Source organism: Leptinotarsa decemlineata, unplaced genomic scaffold (assembly GCF_025532065.1).
Source record: "Leptinotarsa decemlineata unplaced genomic scaffold, Ldec_3_MD MMD2_tig00000133_RagTag_RagTag, whole genome shotgun sequence".
Taxonomy (NCBI): Eukaryota; Metazoa; Arthropoda; class Insecta; order Coleoptera; family Chrysomelidae; genus Leptinotarsa; species Leptinotarsa decemlineata.
The window spans coordinates 8,107,262-8,129,593 of record NW_027412542.1 but is presented as its reverse complement, the minus strand read 5'-3'; the positions used below and the strand labels follow the sequence as shown (position 1 = coordinate 8,129,593).

General features: G+C 35.7%; 1 protein-coding gene across 3 annotated transcripts; it reads left to right on the top strand.

The window, feature by feature from the left end:
• The first annotated feature begins 4,944 nt into the window (after positions 1-4,944).
• Positions 4,945-21,461, top strand: LOC111504362 (farnesol dehydrogenase). 3 transcript variants are annotated; one of them, XM_023158905.2, is made up of 7 exons: positions 4,981-5,092; positions 5,246-5,288; positions 11,018-11,138; positions 15,208-15,412; positions 19,437-19,699; positions 20,825-20,974; positions 21,096-21,461. In XM_023158905.2, exons 3-7 carry the CDS (start codon positions 11,043-11,045, stop codon positions 21,135-21,137), a joined length of 756 nt encoding a protein of 251 aa, XP_023014673.1. In that variant the 5' UTR covers positions 4,981-5,092; positions 5,246-5,288; positions 11,018-11,042; the 3' UTR covers positions 21,138-21,461. The 3 variants fall into 3 exon arrangements, with proteins under 3 accessions (XP_023014674.1, XP_023014673.1, XP_074028768.1); XM_023158906.2 differs by lacking the exon at positions 5,246-5,288 and having other exon boundaries at positions 4,945-5,092; XM_074172667.1 differs by lacking the exon at positions 11,018-11,138 and having other exon boundaries at positions 5,008-5,092.
• The last annotated feature ends 871 nt before the right edge of the window (positions 21,462-22,332 follow it).

The following is a 22,332-nucleotide window of genomic DNA, read 5'->3' as shown; positions in this document are numbered from 1 at the left end:
CAGTTCGAAACAGCAATGTCTCGACCAATAGGTTACTTTCAAACTCTGAGTAACTGTACCTACAACTATAAACTAGATGCTAGTGAACAACTATACGAATCACTGGCTGGTATCGGTTCTATAGGTCTGGCCATCCAGCCAAATTCGTTTTGGAGCAGCAAAGTTCTTTGAATCCATTATGAACTCATGGCCGAAAGTGAAACTCGAACTGGCTAGCCATGGTTAGCAGCAAATCCCTCCTCGTTGGTAGACTTGTTAACCCGGATAACGAAAATTTGAATCCGTTATGAATTTCTTGCGGAATATCGATTACAACATTTCATTGTCAAAGCTGATCATTCGCAATAGTCGAATGCTGTTAAAATAAACGAGTTGCCTTGGTGGTTGCACTTCACTTCTCTTACTGCCAGTGACAATGGTGACATTTTTTCGCATCCGTACTCTAACAGGACAATAATACTGTTGGCAACACCTTTTGCTTCAAAAGGTATGAATGTGCTTCAGATTTACAGCTATTAGGTGGACATCAGAAGTAAAAGTTTGTTAATATTTTCTCTCACTATATGAATAATGTTTTCTGATCTGTATACAGTTGAGTTCAGTTATTAATAATAATAAAAAATCATTACGAAACCTATTTTTGAACGATAAAATAATAAGAATTCATCCCATTTACATATGGTTTAAAATGTAGTCCATTCCTATTGGCTGCCATTATCAACTACCATTTATCTAGATCACCTCCAGAATTCCAAGACACATAACTGTTTATGTAGTTTTGATCCCGAAAAAGAAATTATTAAACTTATTATTGAATTGATTTTTAATGCTCCAACCGCTCCTTGGTGGGGAGGATGATGGGAGCGAATAGTCAGAATTATAAAGGATTTATTGCGTCGTAATCATCGGGAAAATCATCGTTGAATTATGAAGAACTCATGACTGTTATGTGTGACTGTGAAGCAAATATTAATGCTCGACCTCTCACATATATCTCAAGTAGCGAAGAGGATCTGATTTTATCAAAACCTTGTTTATTAGTTCAAACTCAAGCACCGATATACTCCTGAGTTGGATAGTCCATACTGGTCAAAAAAGGGTAACTTCACTCATAATTGGAGATATTGTACTCATTGGAAGTGACAAAAAAAACGAGTAAACTGGCCATTGGGAAAAAATTTACAACTGTTTCCAGGAAGAGATGGAATAGAAAGAGTAGCACGAGTTAAAATAGACCGAGGGGAACGAATTCGTCCTCTGCAGCGATCGTTGCCATTTGAAATTGAGGCAGACACGGCGAACCAATTAGAAAAGTCTAGAGAAGTGGATACTATCGAGATACCAGAAAATCAAGACGGAGAAAACAATAGCATTTACAATGAAAAGGTAACACAGCAAAGAGAAGATGGAGAGGGAGGAAATAAATATGAAAGAAGACACCAAGGTGCGACGGCTTCATCACAAGTCATAACAAGATCTGGAAGAAGAGTGAAGATACCGAAGCGTTTTGGGTTGGAATAATTTCGCAATTAGATTGCAAAATGGGGGGAGAATGTTGGAATTGTTCATTATATTATTTTGATTTTAATATTTTCTCTCCCTTTATGAGTAATTTTGTTTTTTGATTTATTTTGTAACTATTGTATCCAGTTGTTGTTCAGTTGTTAATATTATTAGGAGAAAAATCAAAACATGTTTTTAAACGACAAAATAATAAGAATCCATCCCATTTACAACAGTAGAAAAGCATGTTTTCTTTCCTGGGAGCCGTCTGACTTGGTTCATTTGTTTCACTGCAGCCTCGAGGGCTTATTGCGTTTCCCTCCATGTTTATCCATGTTTATCAAAGCCAACAGAGCCAAGCCACTCAAAGGAAAAGTCGTTAAAATTAACTGCTTGATGCTAAGAAACTCGATATTTTGAAACATTCAACCTCATAATTCATTTCATTATCTTTCGTTAAGGGTCGAAAATATGTTATCCATTCTGTATACCCCATTTAGAATAAAAGTCCAAAAAGCAATTAAACGTATAATAAATATCAAAATTTATGTTCCGAGGGGTTAGAGTGTCAGCCTTAATTTTAACGACATGATAAAATTAATGTCTGGCATAGTCTACATACCACTATTCAAAACAGCAAAAATATCAAAATGACCCTTGCAGTGACATCTATATATCAGTAGCAGACTCACGACATTAGAAATGTCGGGAACTAGACGGTAATTCTTGCGGACTTGTCCGCTGGACATGTAAAGGACGTTAAGAGTACCAGTTCTGGAAATAATTTCAGACTTTCTGATTGGCGGGAATTTTTATGAGATTATTTGAATTACATCCCCTAATAGAGTTGAAATGGAAATTTTTGGGGAGAGAATTAAGTCAGTCGTGCGTGGACCCCAGGGTCGTTTAGGGGCTCTTGCCCAGGGCAGTTCGCCACTTTGGGGATGTTGCGGGGAAAGCTATTGAAGGGACTCAGGTGCTAGGGGTTTTAAGATACTGGGTCGCGACAGGATTTCAGTAGTGCGATGAATATACGCGGTTTATTTGACTAGCTGACTTGAGGTAAAATGTCAGGAGCGTACGAAGTCAGAAATAGGCCGGTTGAATTTCCTCCAGAGTTTTGGGAAATACTCGAATAGAGTGAAATACGGTTTCGAGAAGTGATTTCGATATTTGGGAGTTATTCGCGTTTTATTTGGCTAGCTGACTTGAGGTAAAAAGTCAGGAGCGTACGAACTCACAAGTAGGTCGGTTGGAGTTCCTACGAAGTTCTGAGTGACTTCTGGAGGTACTGAAATACGAGGTAGTTCAGGTCACCGTTTTGCGAGGTGTTTTGGAATTGATAAATAATAGAGGTTTAGTTGATTTGAGGTAAAGTCAGTGGTACGCGGAGATTTGGTGAATCCAGTTGAATTTCCTACAGTAGCTGGAAATTCTAGAAGGAATTTTGAGTGAATTGAAATAGTGAGATATTTCAAGTTTAGAGAAGTGATACTAATTGGGTTTTGGAAGTATTCGCGGGTTTATTCAATTTAGTGATTTAGAGATTTTTTCGGGTTCCTGGTAAGAGTTTTTGGGGAAATAGTGGATTTTGTTGGATTTTCAGGGGAGTCCGTCTACGATAATTTTGGTGAACGTATTTTAAACAATTCTGATATATAGTGTAGATGTTATTGCATGCGTATGTGGATTATATTTTCGACTTGGCACCTAGGGTATTAGTGAACATGTACCATAATAATATAGCTACGAATCGGGTTCCCTTTTCATTTTATTAGGTTATTATAGGTCATAGTAATTTCCTACGTTATACAGGGAGGAGCAATTGAGTGGGTCTCTTGATAGTTTCTCAGAGTTGTATTTTAGTTGGTTTTATAGCATAGCTAGTAGGCACAGGCAAGGCATATTTATGCCCTGAGTGAAGTTACTCAATTTTCAAAGGAATACTCCTGTCATTTTGTTTTAGTAGTTTATCCATAGTTTGCTCATGGTTATAATTATATATTTCTTTTTCTTTTATATAGTGTAAATAACGTTCAGTATTAATTTTTGTTCATTCAATTTTTTTTATTGTTAATCCGATTATTCTGCCATCTTCACTCATCAATAAAGTTGGTTTGTGAAAACTCTGCTAATATTGTTTCATTCCCTCAAACCCCTAAAAGACTACGCATTTAAGCCGTGGCCGAATCCTGTCTCTGAGGATATAATTGGTGGCATAACTAAGTCATTTCTCCACGAAGTTTAGAAGGTAGGAAAAATTCAGCTGTTGACCAAGTTGCCTACTAATTCTCAATCCGTGTGATCAGGACGGATTTCAAACTTTTTCTGATCTGGTGACAGCAACTCTCACGCTACCAAACTAAATTAAGAAAATAAATACCTTTGGCTGAACGATCCCATATACAGGGGGGTGAATTTTTCTGGTGCGAGTGAACTGAAATGATTATTATATATTCATTAGTAGTACTTATATAGGGATCGCCAATTCAGACCCGACGGTCATTTATTACACAATCTTGTTTCATGTACAAGTCTATACAAGTTTCTTGCTGGACGTGTGTCATATTTTTTCGGACATGATTTGGGTTGTCCATAAATTGTTTGCCTCTTGTGATCCAAAGCCTCACATTCGCATGAAATATGACGAGCTTACTCTGTCCCTTTGTTGCATTGCCTGCAGCTGAAGTATTCGTTGCATTTTCTTCAGGTTTCCTCGTAACGAACAGTTTCCAGTGAGTAGACCTGTGATTGATCTGAGCCGATCCCTGTTTTGTTGAAGCATCTTTTCGGTTCTCTTTTCGGATGGTCCCTTTATGAAGATTTTCCAGTGTATGTACCCAGGTGTGTTTTCACGTTATGTTATCTCGTGCCCTTGATATCAGCTTATATAATATGAACATTGTTCATGGCTCCGTACCGGTGGGACATAGTTTGGTCCTTCACAATAGGAAAGACTATTGTTGTCAGCCAACCAATAATTAATATAAGAACATTATGAACTTTAGTAACCGCTCCAACTAAGGTTGTGGTTGTAGGAGTTTAATTTTGTGAATCTTCTCATAGTATGTTTCAATTATTTCCATTCGTTTCCTATCTCCCAGCCATACAAAAAGGTCGATGATTTGCACTATCATGTACTATCAATACCAGTTTATTAATAGGGTATGGAGGAAGTACAAAAGAAATAATATGTTCTATCCTAAAAAATAATTACTTTCAATTATTTTTTGTTGCTATTGTAATACAATAGTTTATTAATCCACAAACCGATCTTAGCTGACTAGATAATCAATACCTACATTCTCGAATATCACTATGAAAATATCAAATATCACTATATCAGAAAGAAAACACACCAAAAATTAATAAACTATTGAAATATAATGCTGGGATTTCACTTCGCGTTTCGCGTGACATTTGTAAGGATTCAAATCTGTAATTCCATGGAAGATTGATTTTCTCCCTTCGGTACCGGCCGGTTTTAGATACGTTTCAATAGACAGTTGAATGTTTACAAGGTTAGTAGGATTGTGAATTCCGTCACAGTTACATCGAAGTGAAAAATCAAGGAAGCTGATTTCAACAGGTATGCTTGATGAAACTTCAGTAGATAATATTCAATTTGAGGCATTTAATGAGGATTCGTTTTATGTTTGTCAAAAAAGTTGAGAGCGTAAAAATGCGTTTCTTTTTTATAACTTTTCCTAAAAAACGTAATATTTTTACATTCTTTTTGCAGAATACATTGTTCTTAGATGGTTCTGCTGCTGAAAGTCCTTAAGGTGTGTAAAATTCATATGTTTTATACTTCTATCCGTGTTAATTTCATCTATTGATCATCAATTGATTTTTTGGAATGCCATTGACTTTCTGTTCTGAATATGTATCTCAGCTATCACACAGCATTTTGATTTTTTGCGAATACAAGGTAGTTATAATGAAAAACCGAACTGAAACGATCGACTTTGAAAATGCGCCTACATTCTTAACTGAAATGGAAAAATTGTTAACAACTATTGGACACGTCTCGAATAGACATTTGTTGATTTCAATCCTAATAATGATAGTTGTAATCAATAAATTCCGAAAGCAGAGATTCTGAACTGTTAGATAATTATGTGGCTGAAGTTAGCTTTAGATTTAAATCCGATTCTTTCGATTTTACAGTTGACCAGATTAATAATGCTCATAATGATAGTTTCTCGAAATATGTCTACTTCACAATGAATTTTAGAGGTAGAAATGCATGATGATATCACGCATATTGGAATTCACATCAAAGATTACACTAAAAGGGCGAGTCACTACCCGTAACAGGTATACCTTAAAAAAAGAGTTTCGGACACCGTTTCGAACAATACTTGGATTTAAAACCCAAAATAATGCAAAATGACAGCTTCAGTAAAAATTGAGAGGTAATCAGGCTGCCTAAAGCTGGAAAGGGTGGTCTCACCCCCATTGCTACAAGTAATGACGATTTCTACTGATAATTGATATATCTCCATCAAAAACATGAAGAGATTGGCAGAAATTTCATTTGTCAAATGATGAAAAAAAAATTATGTATAGATGGCACATGGAGATTTATAATAGTTAATAGACTGAAAGGAGGTTCAACCCCTAATATAAAATTTCTGCCCAGGTCAATTTCTGACGAGAAAATCGAAATCCACGAAAATCTATTATAAGAACATATAGGAATCAACACTAATATCATGAAAATAAATACCATTCATATTGATTAATGATAAGAGGGTGGTCTCGCCCTCATTTTGTCAATATATATAAATTTCTGTTTGTCAAAATCTGAACGAGATCGGGAAAATTTTCAGTACTCAAATGATTCAGTATAAGCCTCTCGATGAAATGCATATAGGGATTCATATCAAAGATCAGGACATAAGGGCAAGTCGGCACCCCCACAGAAATATATTTGAAAAAGCGTTCGGCAAGAACCTGTTGAGATCGACTAGAATCGGAAATAGAAAAGTAGTGAGAATAAGCCTAACTAAAATATTGAATAGTCACTATTCAGCCTTAAGCAAAATAAACAGGGTAAAATCACCCCTATTGTCTCCGATATTCAACGCCTCTCCACCCAAAAACCTGACGAGATCGGTGAAAACTAAATATGTCAAGTGATGAACAATAATACTCTGAATAGATTCCATATGTAGATTTATGAAAGTTAATAGACTGCAAGGGGGATTCAACCCCTAATATTAAAAGTGTTCCTGAGGCAGTTTCTCGCAATATGTAGATCAACGAAAATCTACAATGAGAACAGGTGGAAAACATACTCAATATCATGAAAATAAATATCCTCTATATCAATTGATAATGAATAGGGTGGTCCCGCCCTTAATATGTCAATATATATAAATTTTTGTTTGTCAAAAACTGAACGAGATCGGAAAAATTTTCTGTACTCAAATGATTTAGTATAACTCTCTCGATGAAATGCATATAGGGATTCATATCAAAGATCAGGACATAAGGGCAAGTCGGCACCCCCACAGAAATATATTTGAAAAAGCGTTCGGCAAGAACCTGATGAGATCGACTAGAATCGGAAATAGAAAAGTAGTGAGAATGAGCCTTACTAAAATATCAAATAGTCTCTACTCAGGCTTAAGCAAAATAAAAAGGGTAAACTCACCCCTATTTTCTCCGATACTTAACGCCTCTCCACCAAAAACCTGACGAGATCGGTAAAAACTGAATATATCAAGTGATGAACAATGTTACTCTGAATAGATTCCACTTGGAGATTTATGAAAGTTAATAGACTGCAAGGGGGATTCAGCCCCTAATATTAAAATTGTTCCTGAGGCAGTTTCTCGCAATATGTAGATCAACGAAAATCTACAATAAGAACAGGTGGAAAACATACTCAATATCATGAAAATAAATATCCTCTATATCAATTGATAATGAATAGGGTGGTCCCGCCCTTATTATTGTATTTTGAGACTGATATTAAGATCAACTGCTACTTCTGAGTGCACTTATTTCTTTTTAGGGAAAAATATGCTAATTCAGTTTTCAAATATCAAATAAACGTACTATTATGGAAACATATATGGAAACATTTCACGACTGATATTTCTAAAAACTCCAGCATCTTGATAAAGGATATAATACACCCATCCTTATGAAAGAATAATTTGTATTTGAGTATTTGTATCCGGAATTTTTAATGTATTTTATGCATTACATCAACACTGAGAAAAGTGTACTGTTCACATTCAGTTAAATGAAATAATCTCTTTGATAAAATGATGTCAAAGGCGGTAACTTTTACAGAGACCGATAATCTTTAACCCTCACGATTACTCACGAATTAATAAATCAATTTTTTTTTTGCATTGAACATATTTTTTCACTTACAACAATACGTTGTCAAGAATGATAATGCAATCAATAGCTTTGTGCATTTGTATTAAAATTTTTAGTGGGTGTCATTTGAAGGTTGTTTGTAATAATTTTGAAAAATGAAAGTCGTTTAGCTATAATAGTGAATTTTATTGCTTCCATCATTGGTAACTTCGAATATATAACACCTGGTCTGAAAAGTCCGTGACTAAGAAAAAAACGCTTTTTATGTTCAAAATTGGCTTGATTAATCATCTTAATATCTATCAAGAGCCACACAATTATTCCAGCGCCGCTCTAATATTTCAATATCATTTTTATAGAACGATGTATCTTTTGCCTCAAAATAGGCCTCAGTTTCAGCAATAACCTCTTCATTCCAGCGAAATTTCTCACCAGTGAGTATTTTTTTGAGGTCTGCGAACAGCCAGTAGTCGCTTGGATCCAAATCTGGCGAATATGGTATATATACGGGAGCAATTAGAAGCCCATGCAATTTTGCCATCGTTTTCATTGATTTGTGACACTGTGCATTGTCTTGATGAAGCAGCACTTATTTTTTCTTCAAATGGAGTCATTATTTTCCCAATTTCGGGGAAATAACGCTCTAATAACGCTATATAATAGTCACTGTTGATGGTTTTTTGCCTTCTCAAGATAGTCGATGAACATTACACCATGCACATTTCAAAATATCGAGGTCATAACCTTCCCAGCCGATTGTTTTGCTTTCGGGCGCTTTGGACGAGGTTCACCAGTTGCTCTCCACTCTTCAGATGACGATCGTTTTGATTATTCCGGTTTGTTATGTTTCAACATGACCAAACGCTGCTCAGAATCATCAGGACGTTCTTGTTCTTGGTCAACAGTGAGCTCGCGCGGCACCCATTCTGAACAGAGCTTTCTTATAGTCAAATGATCATGCAATATAAAGCCAACACGTTCTTTTGATATCTTTACAATGTCAGCTAACTCACGCAACTTCACATTTCGATAATTCATTCATTTTTTATGTTTTCTAATGTTACTGCCTCATTTAGAGATTCACTGCGTTCTGCATCATCGGTGTTTCTACGACCATTTTTGAAGCCAGCAAACCAACGTTCAATTGTTGTTTCTGATGGAGCGGAGTCCTTATAACAATTTTCAAGCAATTACTTCGCTTTAACGGTATTTTTTCATCGAAAAGCAGTGTAAACTTAAAACACGAAGTTGTTTTCGATCTATTGTTTTGAAAATAACAAAGGTGGTGTCACTCTTAGCACAGTATCTCACAAACTTATGAGTAGAATATCATTGAATTTCAACAGCTTCTTTTTGAAGGTTATTATTAACTAAAAAAGTAGTGAATGCGATAAGACTAACGCCATCTATTTGTTAGGCCCCAGACTTTTCAGCCCATGTATTTTGGCATAGTCCTTCAGGGATGGTATCACATGCTGAAGTGTTATCCCGGGTGTACGTCCTTTCGACTTTTACATTATAACAACGTTTCGGCAAGGTCTCATTTGCAATATTCAGGTGCTGAATTAGAAACTGAACATTTTGCCCCAATTTCTGCCCATTAGCCACATGGTGATAGTGTTCTATACCCGCAGTTTCTAATATATAATCTCCTTTATACCCGTATCGCACCAGATGAAGCAAGAAAAAAGATTTTCCAGATTATTATCGCAGCATGCTAATGAATAAATATACCAACTTCTTGAACTACAGTTCACGTAGTTACCGATATTCTTCTTTTCAATTTGATGATGAATCTCTTCCATGAAATGAAAATAACGAATCATGGGACAGTTCGATGAAGTGTTTTTGTTTCAATGAAGTGTTGAGATGAGGATGAGTAGAAATATCAAGAGAAAAAAGGAATTATCCTTCAAATGGTTTCTTAATGAAACTTCAACTGTTCAGTAATCATTTTTTGAACATAAAACTGTTGGTAAATCGACCATACAGAAGATGATCAAACATGTTCATTCGAATCTAATGTGAAAGATTCATTTGGTTCCTTGTTTAGAGTGAGTTGATCTGATTCTTGGGCCAATATCCATACTACAAGGAAGTCGAAAGTTGAAAACTGTGTTGTGGGCACAGCTGCTCTTGACGTTGTGCACAATGATTTTTTATTATAAAGTTGTTGTTCTCTGTCTTGCAAAAATGATTTGTGGTGTGATGTTTTCAGCCGCAGCCAAAAAATCATCGATGGGTGGCTAGTGAAAGTTATTCCTGTTGAATATTAACAGAGGGAGTTAGAGTTTGGGAATAAGTACAGATCATCACTACATTCATAAATAACATTCAATCAGAATCCAAAACAAGTACTTTTTCCAATCACCAGAACTGCAATACTCTTCTCGTTGCGCGTTGCACCAACCAAGTTGGCGTCTTCAGGAGATGATCAGGAGATCTGGTGATTGGGAAAAGTCATTGCTTGTTTGGATTCATTATAAGCCAGAGGTTCTAGTTTTGACTTTTATTCAATCAAAAATATATGAGATATTGATATTTTTGCGGTATTTTTGTTGCGGTAATGCACTTGAAACAACCTTATCCCACGAACTGGATTATTTAATCTATGTGATTCTAATAATTGACTGTAATCGAGTGTAATTACTTTGAACGGCCTTCAGCCGAGTAGAATGCGTAGAAAAATATTCTTCGTTATGCAACACAAACAGAAAAACAAAAAGTCATGTGAATATTATGGAACGGAGTTTGTTTCATGCCAAGATTTGGATGCTGAGTTTAGTTTATCTATACATTTGAATGATTTTTTCAACATATTTTGCTACTCATAGTAACTGAATCACTTACTTCTCACTATTTATTCATTGAAATAATTAGTAACACTCCAACTTTCTATTTTACATTTTGATTATATTTTATATTTCATATTTCAATTATAAGGTTTATTAGATTTTACATATCAATTATATTACTACATACCATCCGCTTTCATGGATTACCCTATATTTATTTGCAAAATCTTTGTATATTGTTTATATATTATAATGATTGACAAATAAAAATTAATATATATATAAAATTAAATCCACTTTTGACAATTTCAATATCGAAAAAATAATTCGAACCCCCTAATTAAGCATGAATCATATCAATGTAAATTTTGTTGTAGTTGCAGTTGAAATTTCAAACACAAAATGGATCGTTGGGAGGGCAAAGTTGCTATAGTAACAGGAGCCAGTGCGGGAATTGGGGCGGCTATCTCGAAATCTCTCGTTGAGGCCGGTGTACACGTGAGTAAAACAAAAAAAAAACGCTGCTTTAGACCACACGACTGAAATAAAACTTCTTCAGCTCCATCAATTACATATGTAAAAATACATGTGATTGAATAGAAGTGGGACACATGTCGCGATTTTTGTAAAACCCCTTTAGAGTGAAAATCATATAATAAAGTGTATTAGTTAGTTTTGAATACACATGTATATACATTAACATATATTAATTTTCTACAAATATTTAAATTTATCATGAGTTTTCATTGATAAATAACCATTTTCGAAATGATTTTTTATTTCATTCATTATTTTCATTATCGGATACATCAGTAATCACTGTGGTTGATAGAAAAATCCAGACAATAGGTTTATGGTGTGAGAAATAAAGCACATATGTTTTCGAATGAAAATTAGAAAGATATCTAGAGAGAACTGCATTGATTGTGTTGTTCCATGTCATGTGGTTGGCTCTTTCGGTTTTTATTCATTTGTTGTTTTAATTTATCGTATAGAAAGATCACCAAGAGTTGTTTATCTTCGAAAGCTAAATCAACATTGAAATCTCCCCCTAAAATAAGTGCCAACGTATGATACTTTTCTCCCAATCCTTCAAAGCCTACTTGACCGTAAATGTGGGCTCGCACCTCTCTCTCTAGCCCCCACAGTAATATACGAAACGAAACTCTCTCTCTTTCTATCTTCACTAACTTATACCTCCCTCTCAACTTCCGTTCGCCCCGGCCAATCACACTTTTAGTAACGCTCTCGTCACGTCGCTCCCCAAGTCAAGCGCGCATTAAGAAGTTCAACTTCAAAAAATTTTGAGAAATTGCAATATTTTGTGTACTCCACTTTTTTTTTCATCTCGGCGAGTTAACATGAGCTCTGAAAATTATCCCAGTTACAAGACATCTGGTACGTTGAATTTCATCAGTTCGGACTTCCATTGTCTGATATTATATAAAATGATTTGGAATCCCTAAAATAACTAAAAAAGAAAAATTAAAAATTAAAAAAGAAGAATAAAAATGAATAGCTGAAAAAACAATTATATTAAGCAAAAAACCTGAAATGAAATAATAGTGAAATAAAATACAAGTAAAAATGGAACAAATGGAACAAAAAATAAATAAAAAAAATTTTGAAAAATGAGATATTCCAATCCAAGTTAATTCACGATGTTTCGATTGTTAGTATCCACAATCGTCTTCGGGTGAAGACTGGACCGATTCCTCCGTGAGCTGACTATTTATAGGTAATTTGAGTACTTCCATTTATCTTTGCTTTCCTTTTTCCGCTTCACTGGTTTTAGTGGGAGATGACCGTTTGGCGGGAGTTGGCCATTTTTCCCTTGATTATGGGTTTCCATATGTTGTGTGTCTCTACGCTAGCTTGGCTGAATACATTGTTGGATAACATATATGCGGCTTCTTTGAATCTCCTCCTAAACCAATGTTCCTCCTTGTGTATGATCTCAGCTTGTATTTTATTTCACTAGTATATCATTTCAGGTTTTTTGCTTAATATAATTGTTTTTCCAGCTATTCATTTCTATTCTTCTTCTTTAATTTTTAATTCTTCTTTTTTAGTTATTTCAGGGATTTCAAATTTCATTTTATATAATATCAGACAATGGAAGTCCGAACTAATGAGATTCATCATAAAACATTGTCAATCACCTTCAAACAAACGTTGAATACCCGGTACGGACCCGGAACCAGCGACTTATTCCGAGGATATGAGAAGACTATGGTCAAGCTTACAAAGGAAGAAACTTACCTCAGTTTTCTGTGCAGAGCGAGAGACAACATCATCCCCAAAGGTTTTCTGCTGAAATCGCCAATCCCAGGAGAGAGAGCCAAACGCATATTGGAACGGGCCCGCCGAGCACTGATAGGGTCTCAAATTGATTATCACCGTTGGAAGAGGTCAACTTTGTTGCAGGATACCATGGAATGATTTTAAGAAATAAGAAGAGAGACATTGGAAGAGGATCATGGACCAATCTTTGCCAAGATTAAAAGTACGTGTTTGAATATTCGCCAAGACATGGAGAATACCCACAACAGAAAGTGGGGGCAGTTAGTGAGGAAACAATGCCCAAATGCAGTCAGAAAACAGGACAACCATGAAACCACCAACATCATCAACATGAGTTCCCGCCCGCTCACGAGAATAGAGGAATCCTTGTTGACGAAAGACCTGAACTTCGCCATTGCGCCAACGTCTGTGCCCACTTTGGAGGTAATCACTGCAGTGGAATCCACCAGTTCCATCATTGACCAGATCGAAGCAGAAAACTTTAGATGGAAAATTAGAGAACAGCTGGATCGAGAACCAGTTCCAACATCTAACATCAGCATTGAAGAACGTAGAGCTCTGAACGGCTTACGTACAGACAACACTATCAAGATCCTTCCTGCAGTTGAAGGAAACGCTACTGTGGTGATGGATACTGTTCTCTATGATCAGAAGATCGAAGAGGTTCTTCAGAAGGGACAATACACGAAGATCGTACAGAACCCTACTGCATCAATTGAAAGGAAGTTGTACCAGATTTTGAAAAAAACACCAAGTCTATTTTTCGGACAAGGAGAGATCATCGCTAACACCGCACCACAGTAAGCCCCCTCACTTGTATAGACTACCCAAAATCCATAAGAAGTACGTTCCGCTCAGGCCGATCATCAGCTCCAGAGATTTGGCTACACAAAACTTGTCTAGATTTTTACTCCCCATAATACAACCATTACAAGGAAAAACATCATCTTTTGTGAAGAATTCAAACTGAACCAAAGCGCTGCCTATTGTGAGAAAATCGACGAAATGTACCGAAAATTGCGTCAGAAGCAGTCGTTACTATTCAACAGAAGAGGTTCGATCCTGCTCCACGAAGAAGATTTCAATTCAATTCGAAACTTTGGCAAGATAACACTTGTTTTTCTGAGATAATTTTATCCTATTACCCAACAAACCTTTCAAAATATTATTATTTTACGTTGAAGAGGGTGCTGATCGGGTCACTCCCCACAATAAAGTGGGGAGTGATCATTAATAGATGTGATTATTATGTCCGGGAATCATGTGCCCTAAGTAAACGCAATTAGCCAAGAATTACTGCGTTCTGAATTTGTCCGGCCAAGGTTTCTGCATCATACTTAAGGTTCGAGAGTCGAAAAGGCATCATTCCACCAAATACTTTCAAAGAGAAAATCTAGACATTTTCCTCCTCTTTTTGGACGATATTCCTCTTACGTGGAGCTGAAAATACGGAGTTGAATTTCCATAACGGATTCAATATCCCCCGAAGCTTGAGTCACGTCAAAACAGTAGAAGTGCCGAAAATGGTAATATAGCACTCGTAATGCCGCTATGCCGCGTTCTATCGATGTATATAGGCTGAGACCGCATATGCTGGACGTGTCGACAACAAATCATAGGGTCTCAGGCGACTCAGGCCCTGCACCTGGTAAACTCTATACTCATCGGGAGACTATGGAAGACTAAGGTGTTGAATATTCCATTCTAGCAGTCTTTAATTAACCCCTCAATTTCCGACTTCAGCCCTCGCGACTCAAAGAAAGCGAATATCGAATACTTTGATAAGCAGAGGTCTTCAATATTGCCGAAGAAAACTCCATGCATCGGCTCATCCTCAACGTAGTCACATAAGTAAAGTGCGGCTTTTTGCTGAACGGGTTCCAATTTCATCGGCTTCTCAGGGAGCTGCTTTGAAAAATGTTTGCTCATTTATGGTCGCTCACTGCCACTCACTGTCGCTCGTGGTCACATTTCCACAATATCACCTTCAATTGTTGATAACTCTCAAGTGAGCTCCGTGCAAACAAATGAATTGATAATGAAGAGTGCTCTATGACGACGACACAAGATTTCAGAGTTTTCCTTGGAAAGTAAGAAGGGAGGACCTCCTGGATTTCACTTTCTCACAACCTTGGACAATTTCAATTGGAAGTTCCTATTATTGCTACCTAATTCGTATTTTCTCACGATTTTTGTTTATTTTTCATTGAGTAGTCAAGTGGTAATCAATCACTCATGCATTTTCCAAATAATATGATTTCAGGTTGTCGGTATAGCACGCCGGGTTGAAAAAATCGAAGATTTATCCAAGACATTGTGTGACCAACCTGGAAAGCTTTACCCCCTCAGATGCGACATCACAAAAGAAGAGGACATCCTCAAAGCTTTTCGTTGGATAACGGAGAATGTCGGACCTATTCATATCCTCGTGAACAATGCTGGTCTTACACGTCCAACTAGTTTAGTGGGTGAGTCTGAAACCTCATCTTTTGAAACTAATTTTTTCGAATAAGTTCATCATTATTGAAAATCGCCAAACCGTTATTTTAACACCTCGACACGTGTTTCGATTATCAAGTGATCATCTTCAACAGGAATATGAAACTAATCAAACTTACAAAGTTATCCTCATTTATACCATAGATAACTGTGTCTTAAGTTAATTTCACATTATTGCCTCATTTACTAGTCTTAAATTAATTTCACAATGTGTCCTTATGTAATAGTCAGGTAAATCTAATAATTAAAATAGTATACGCTATATAAAATTAATTTCACAATATTGCCTTACCTACTAGTCTTAAAGCAGAAGCAAAAATCTTTTATTAAAATAAACTATTAACATGCCTACATTTCATGAGTACCTCTACCTTAAGGGTAGAGTAGCAGAGTGACTCCAGACAGACGCGACCTCACGTCCCAGCCAAGTGGAGGCGGTGGAGAACGCCCCCTGCGATGTTAGCGGGTTGATGCTTACCCAGAAACATAGACTTTATTAAAACGACTAGGTAATTAGCCTCCTGCCTCCAAGACTTATGCACATCATTAAATGGTTTTGATATTCAGGTCATTCAAATGAAAACATAGCTGTCGATGTGTTGGTTAGCTGGATACTCCTGGAAAAAGTTCAAGAAAAAACCAGGACAGAATGTCTACAGGAAGTTTTCTATGCCAGTTTTTTCATGAGTTTACATGTCGCTCATGGAAAATATCGAGTGCTTCGTAAATCAACCCACCGTGACGGCGGGGTTGATTATGATAAACTCTAACTGCCGTGATATTACTAGTCAGCGGACTTTTCGGAAGGAACCACTTGAAGTGTTTGTAAGCAAGCCTTCGGATCAAATCCGTAATCGGCTCGACCTTCACTACGTCTCATAAACGCTCCAATGAAATGTATCCATCACTATCAGTCACGATAAGCCCATTTCACACACACACCGATTATGGACGGCCGATTTTATAACGGTCGTCCAAATTCCAATAGTGAACCACATGTGAGAACGGAACCTGGCACACATGCTTACCGGTGATCGACGCCGATCACGCGACGCGTGTACTCCTCCAGGTATTAGTCTTAAATTAATTCTACAATGTGTCCTTATGTAGTAGTCAGGTGAATCTATTGCAGATCCAGGTTTCAGTTCAAAAACTCTCTACAGTTCATACAACATACAAAAAACTTCGTTATACAAGAAGGTGAGATTTTGTTTCTTTTGATGTTAGTTCCTCATTTCCTAGCGTCCCAGTTCCATAGACCGTACAATACCTTAGGGAATTACCAGAGAAAAATAATTTCAATAATAACGAAATTGATGAATTCGTATCTCTTACTAATTTGTATAGGTAACAAAATCAGTTCCAGGTAGAAGGTTGCTTTTATGAACAATAGGAGGGTACGGCTATGGGTAACCCATTTTCTCCCTCCCTGGAAAATCTGTTCATGAGCAGATTCGAAATGGAAACCAAAGAGAAGTATTTTCCTAGGATATAGCTAAGGTATGTGGATGATGTTTTCGCGATATTCGATAACAAAAATTCGAAAATTGAGGACTTTGTTTCCTTTCTAAATAATACATTTCCGTCAATGAAATTCACGTAAGAGTTATAAAATGAAGGACAACTTCCATTTCTTGACTTTTTGGTAATGAGGAGTCAATATGAAGGGCTAGAATACGATGTATTTAGAAAAAAAACAAGCACGTACAGGTATATTCCTGACAGTTCACATCACTATGGATAGCACAAACGTGTTGGGCTGAATTTTCTAGTGCATCGTCTTTTGACTTCCTCTCACACATGAGAGGTTCACAAAAGAAAAACATACAATGGAGGAAATAGCATCCTCTAACGGTTTTTTTGAGGATTATTGTGAATGACATAATAAGGAAGAGAAAGTTTAGGTTAAGAATGAATGACTTTTAAAAATGACAAAAATCAAGATAAATATATCTCAGTCCCATACCACCGATACACTATGAACTTTGGAAAGATTTTCGAAGATCTAGGTGATAAGGTGGTTTTTAAAACATGTCATACACTACAGAGCCCTTTAGGAAGTCCAAAAGATAAAGTCGAAAATTCGGAAAAATCTGGAATTTACGAAATTAAATGTAAAGACTGTCATGCAAAATATTATGGACAGACAAAAAGATCTATCAAAATAAGAAAAACTTAGCACACTTCCAATATGGAAGACCTGAAAAATCAGCTGCATATTTTGCAACGAAACCATTCCATAGACTTCAGTTCATTAAAATTAGTTAGACAAGTTAACCACAACAGGCATCTAGATACCTATGAGAGTATAGAAATAAGTACCCGTGTTAGGAATCACACGTTAAAAGGTAATACCTCGTTAATCCTTAGCTCGCACAAGTTTCGACTTCTGAGGGTTGTCGTTCGTAGGGGTGCGACAGCTGGTTAAAAGAAAAACTGATTTTAAACAGATTTTTTAAACAGAAGTAAACATAATAATTTTCTGAATAACGATGGTGAACCAATACCTAATAGCATACTATATAGCTTGTTAAAATAATATTTAATTATTAGATTTACCTGACTGTTACATAAGGACACATTGTAGAATTAATTGAACACTAGTAAATAAGGCAATAATGTGAAATTAATTTAAGACGCAGATACCTAGGATGGGTATCTATGGTATACATAAAGATAACTTTGTAAGTATGGTTAATTTGATCTTCCTATTGATGGTGATGATTTGATTTTAGAAACACGTGTTGAGCTGTCAAAATAATGGTTTGGTATTGGAAAAACCTCCAATAATATTTATTAACACACCAAAGCTTATTAACACTGCTTCACAAGTACTCCTAAGTTGAGAAGCGAAATTGTATGGTAAATGACGAAGTCAAAAAAGTCAATTTGTGGAGGCATTAGTAAAGAGTAGAAGTAAGTAAAGTTACCCTATGTTTAATCAAAAATATTCGGTCCGGTTTCATGTATATCGAAAACTTATATTTTACAGACCATACATCAAAATTTATCAGTTACCTGAATTTTCAAAAGATCATAAATACACAATATATCAATTCATCTTTACCTAAAATAAATATGACCAGTTTGTTACAATCTTTTCCTGAATTTCGCAAATTATTCTATAACTCTGAGAAGTAATTTTTCAGTTATTGAGATTACCATTAACTTGCGAAAAACATTTGCTTTTGAAATGTATAATTTTGTTTTGAGAAAGGTTTTTCAAATAATCATGATAAAAATGATTTGTAGAAATTAAATACTTTGATGTTGATGTCAGTATCAATACAGATACTCAACTATAATATGTATCCATACCCATCCAAATCGAAAAAGTATATGTTACCAGGAGGACTAATTTCATTTGAAAGTTCATCTGCCCTTTGTTATATTATTCAAAATTGAGGGGATAAAGCCAAAAAACAATATTCGATTATTCTAGTTTTTCAAGAACATTTCAAAAACAACCACTGATATTCTCGATCTAAAAAGATATTATTCTAGTTCCCCAAAATAGGGACCTTTAGTCCAATTTAACCGACCTTGTAGGTCTTTCCGATTCCGAAATAGCAATAATGGGGTCAGCAAAAAAAAAACGGCCTTTATATATGCGATAACATTTCTTGACATTCAAAGACATAGTATTGCATTTTGCACCAGTTGACGTGGTACTCAGATACATGCTGGACATGTATACGTCCACTTACTATATCAACTGACTGATCGTTATGAATAGCTGAAGCAATAGGCTACAATATTTTATGCAGTATAACCACTTTAAGTATATTTTCCAACAAATTCAACTTCTGGGGTCATCATTATTGTTATGAGGACAAAACTCAATTCATTTGACGTCATTTTCATAAAATGCTTTGGCCACGATGACGAGAATGAAAATAGTATAATATTTTTTCTCTTTGGAAAGATTCAAATTATGATTAACAACTTGATCAACAACAATCAACGAACAATTCATACATGTTTTTTCATCAGATGGAGCATCCGAAGATTGGCGTCGAATATTCGAGATAAACGTGATGGCCCTTTGTATCTGCAATCGTGAAGCCATCAAGATCATGAGAAATCACAATATCGCCGGTCATATCATCCTCATGAACAGCATAGCCGGCCACTATGTTCCCAACATGCCTGTACCAAATTTAAATGTATATCCTGCTTCTAAGTTTGCTGTTACAGCCCTCACGGAGAGTTTGAGACAAGAATTGAGATTTAATGAGACAGCGATAAAAGTAACGGTAAGTATCACAAAGATGCTCAGAACATAGGAGATCCAACAAAACCTGACCTAAACCAACCTTTCAAAAAAGTTCATTCATTGAAATTCAAATGAATTTTTTATTTTTGGTTTTCATTTTACGTCGTCCACGGATAGTTTTTGAAAGTGACTTCTCGAAACTGAAACTAAATTCGAAGAAAGCAAAAGAGACCATAAAGTTGTATTTTAATTCGCTTAATCCAAAAATGTTAAAAAATACATAATATATGACAGTGGCGTACTTTTCTTTAATATTAATGGCTGAGGTCCTCACTGAGACGCCACTGGACATAAATAATTTAAATATAGTTAGGACTCAATGAACGCAAAATGACTAACATTTCAACCAAATCGGTATAAGGATATTTATGGCATTTTATAAATGCCGTTGTTTTTAAATTCCAGTGCACTGTATCTCAGAAACGAAGTAACTCCATGCATAAAACGTTAAACGACTCACCATCTGGAGTTTTTTGTTATAATTTGGAAACGCCCTCTATGAGGGCGATAAATATTTAAAAATATATTTATAAAAAAAACATTTTTGAAAACAAGATGTAATTTCGGTAAATAGATTTGGTACCTCTGACGTAAAATAAATATACCACCACACTACTAAACGCTTTTTGATAACCAAGCTAGCATCATCAGATTATGTATCACATTATTACCGGATACCAATTCAGTTGGCGAAATGCACATCGAAAGAAAGTGTTTTTTCTGGTATGGAAAAAGGTTTTTTAGAAGTTTTGATTCACATGCTCCGAAAAAAATAAACTTTGAATTTAACCAAATTCATCAATTCTGATATTCATACATTGAACAATTTAAATAATATAAAATATTATCGCGATATTTGACTATAAATAAACAAGAATATAATACGTTACTTGATCCCGACATAAGTAACTCAGAAAAAATAATTGTTTTTCATGAAATTTGAAGCCTTTCGAAAAGCTTTCATATCATATAAACTGTGTTAGGTTAGGAATTAATGGATTTGATTTACTTAAAAAAAATTTTTCTTTTTGGAGCATGTAAATGAAATTTGCTTTTAAAAACGTTTATAATAAAAATTCAGTAAATATTCAAATGCACCTTACAGAGTATAAGTCCAGGGTTAGTTAAAACAGAATTCCTAGGCGGTTTACCAGACGATGCAACGAAGGAATCTTTGGAAACTATGCCTATTCTGAAACCAGAAGACATCTCTCAGGCTGTTTTATATGTCTTATCTACTGGTCCAACAGTACATGTGAGTTCAAGTATTTAGTAGTCAATAATGGATAGAATATAATTTTGAATAACTTCAAATTTTTAAACATACTCTAAATGTACGAAACGGTTGATAATTTTATTTTTTTTTTATTTTTCAGGTTCAAGAACTGACTATTCGTCCTCTGGGAGAAATGTTTTGAAGTTACACTACCAAAACGTTATACCATCTAAAGTTTCATTAATGAAGTGGTCTCAAACTTTCAAGTGAAAGAGTTCATATCATAAATAATTTGCAGTATTGAATGTGTTCAATAATACAATTTACTAGTTTATAACATTTCTCCAGGAAAACACACGTTGACCTATACTTCCAAGGAATTACTTAGGTTTCTAGTTATACCTAGATATTTATCATTAAACTAAGTTTTCACAAGTTTGGCATACCACGAAGTGAATTTTTCTCTTCAATACACTATTTCTTAAAACATTTGTATTCTTTTCATATCATAAATGTATTAATAATACACATGGATTAGTTTCTATTATTAACTAACGATTCCCCCCGCGTGCCTGACAAATTGAATTTGTCTATGACTATTGAAAAAAAGATATTAACGTGGACTGTTCAAAAAATAAGTTGAATATTCGAATTTCTGTGGCATATGGTGATTGTACGACTACTCTTGAGTCAGGTCGAGAAGATGTGAACGACGACGCTGGGCCTGGATGCCTCGCATGGAGAATCGTCGAAACATTATTAAAGAAGTTGCTGAAGATGTCGGCATCGTTTCAAGCGTGTTTCAAAATTTCTGAATTCTGCCGCAAAAAAAAACATCGCATGAGCATCGCTCAGGTATTGTTGAATGACGTCAACGGCAATCCAGATTTGCTTGAATGGGTCATAACTGGTGACGAATCATCGGTACATGGTTACATCAAAACCAAACTCCAATCGTCCCAGTGGAAAAGCCTAGGGGAGCCAATACCAAAATAAAACACACTATTCACTGCTATTTTCTTCGATTACCGTGGCGTAATGCATCAGGAGTTCTTGCCACATGCTCGTACGGTCAGTAAGGAGTATAATCTTGAAGTTATGCGCCGCTTGCGTGAAGCAATACGAAGAAAACGTCCGGTATTGTGGAAAAACAATTCGTGGCTTTTTCATCACGATAATGTACATACCTGCTCACTTATCATTGCTTGATTTGGCCCCCGAGACTTTTTTCTGTTCCGAAGAGATCCATGAAAGGACGGCGTTTTGAGACAATCGGGGAGATGAAACCAAATCGCTGAAAAAAGGTCAAGAATAACATACCCAAAAGTGCATATCAGAACTGCTTCGAACATTGGAAAAGACGCTGACTAAAGTGTATTATATCTAAAGGGGACTAC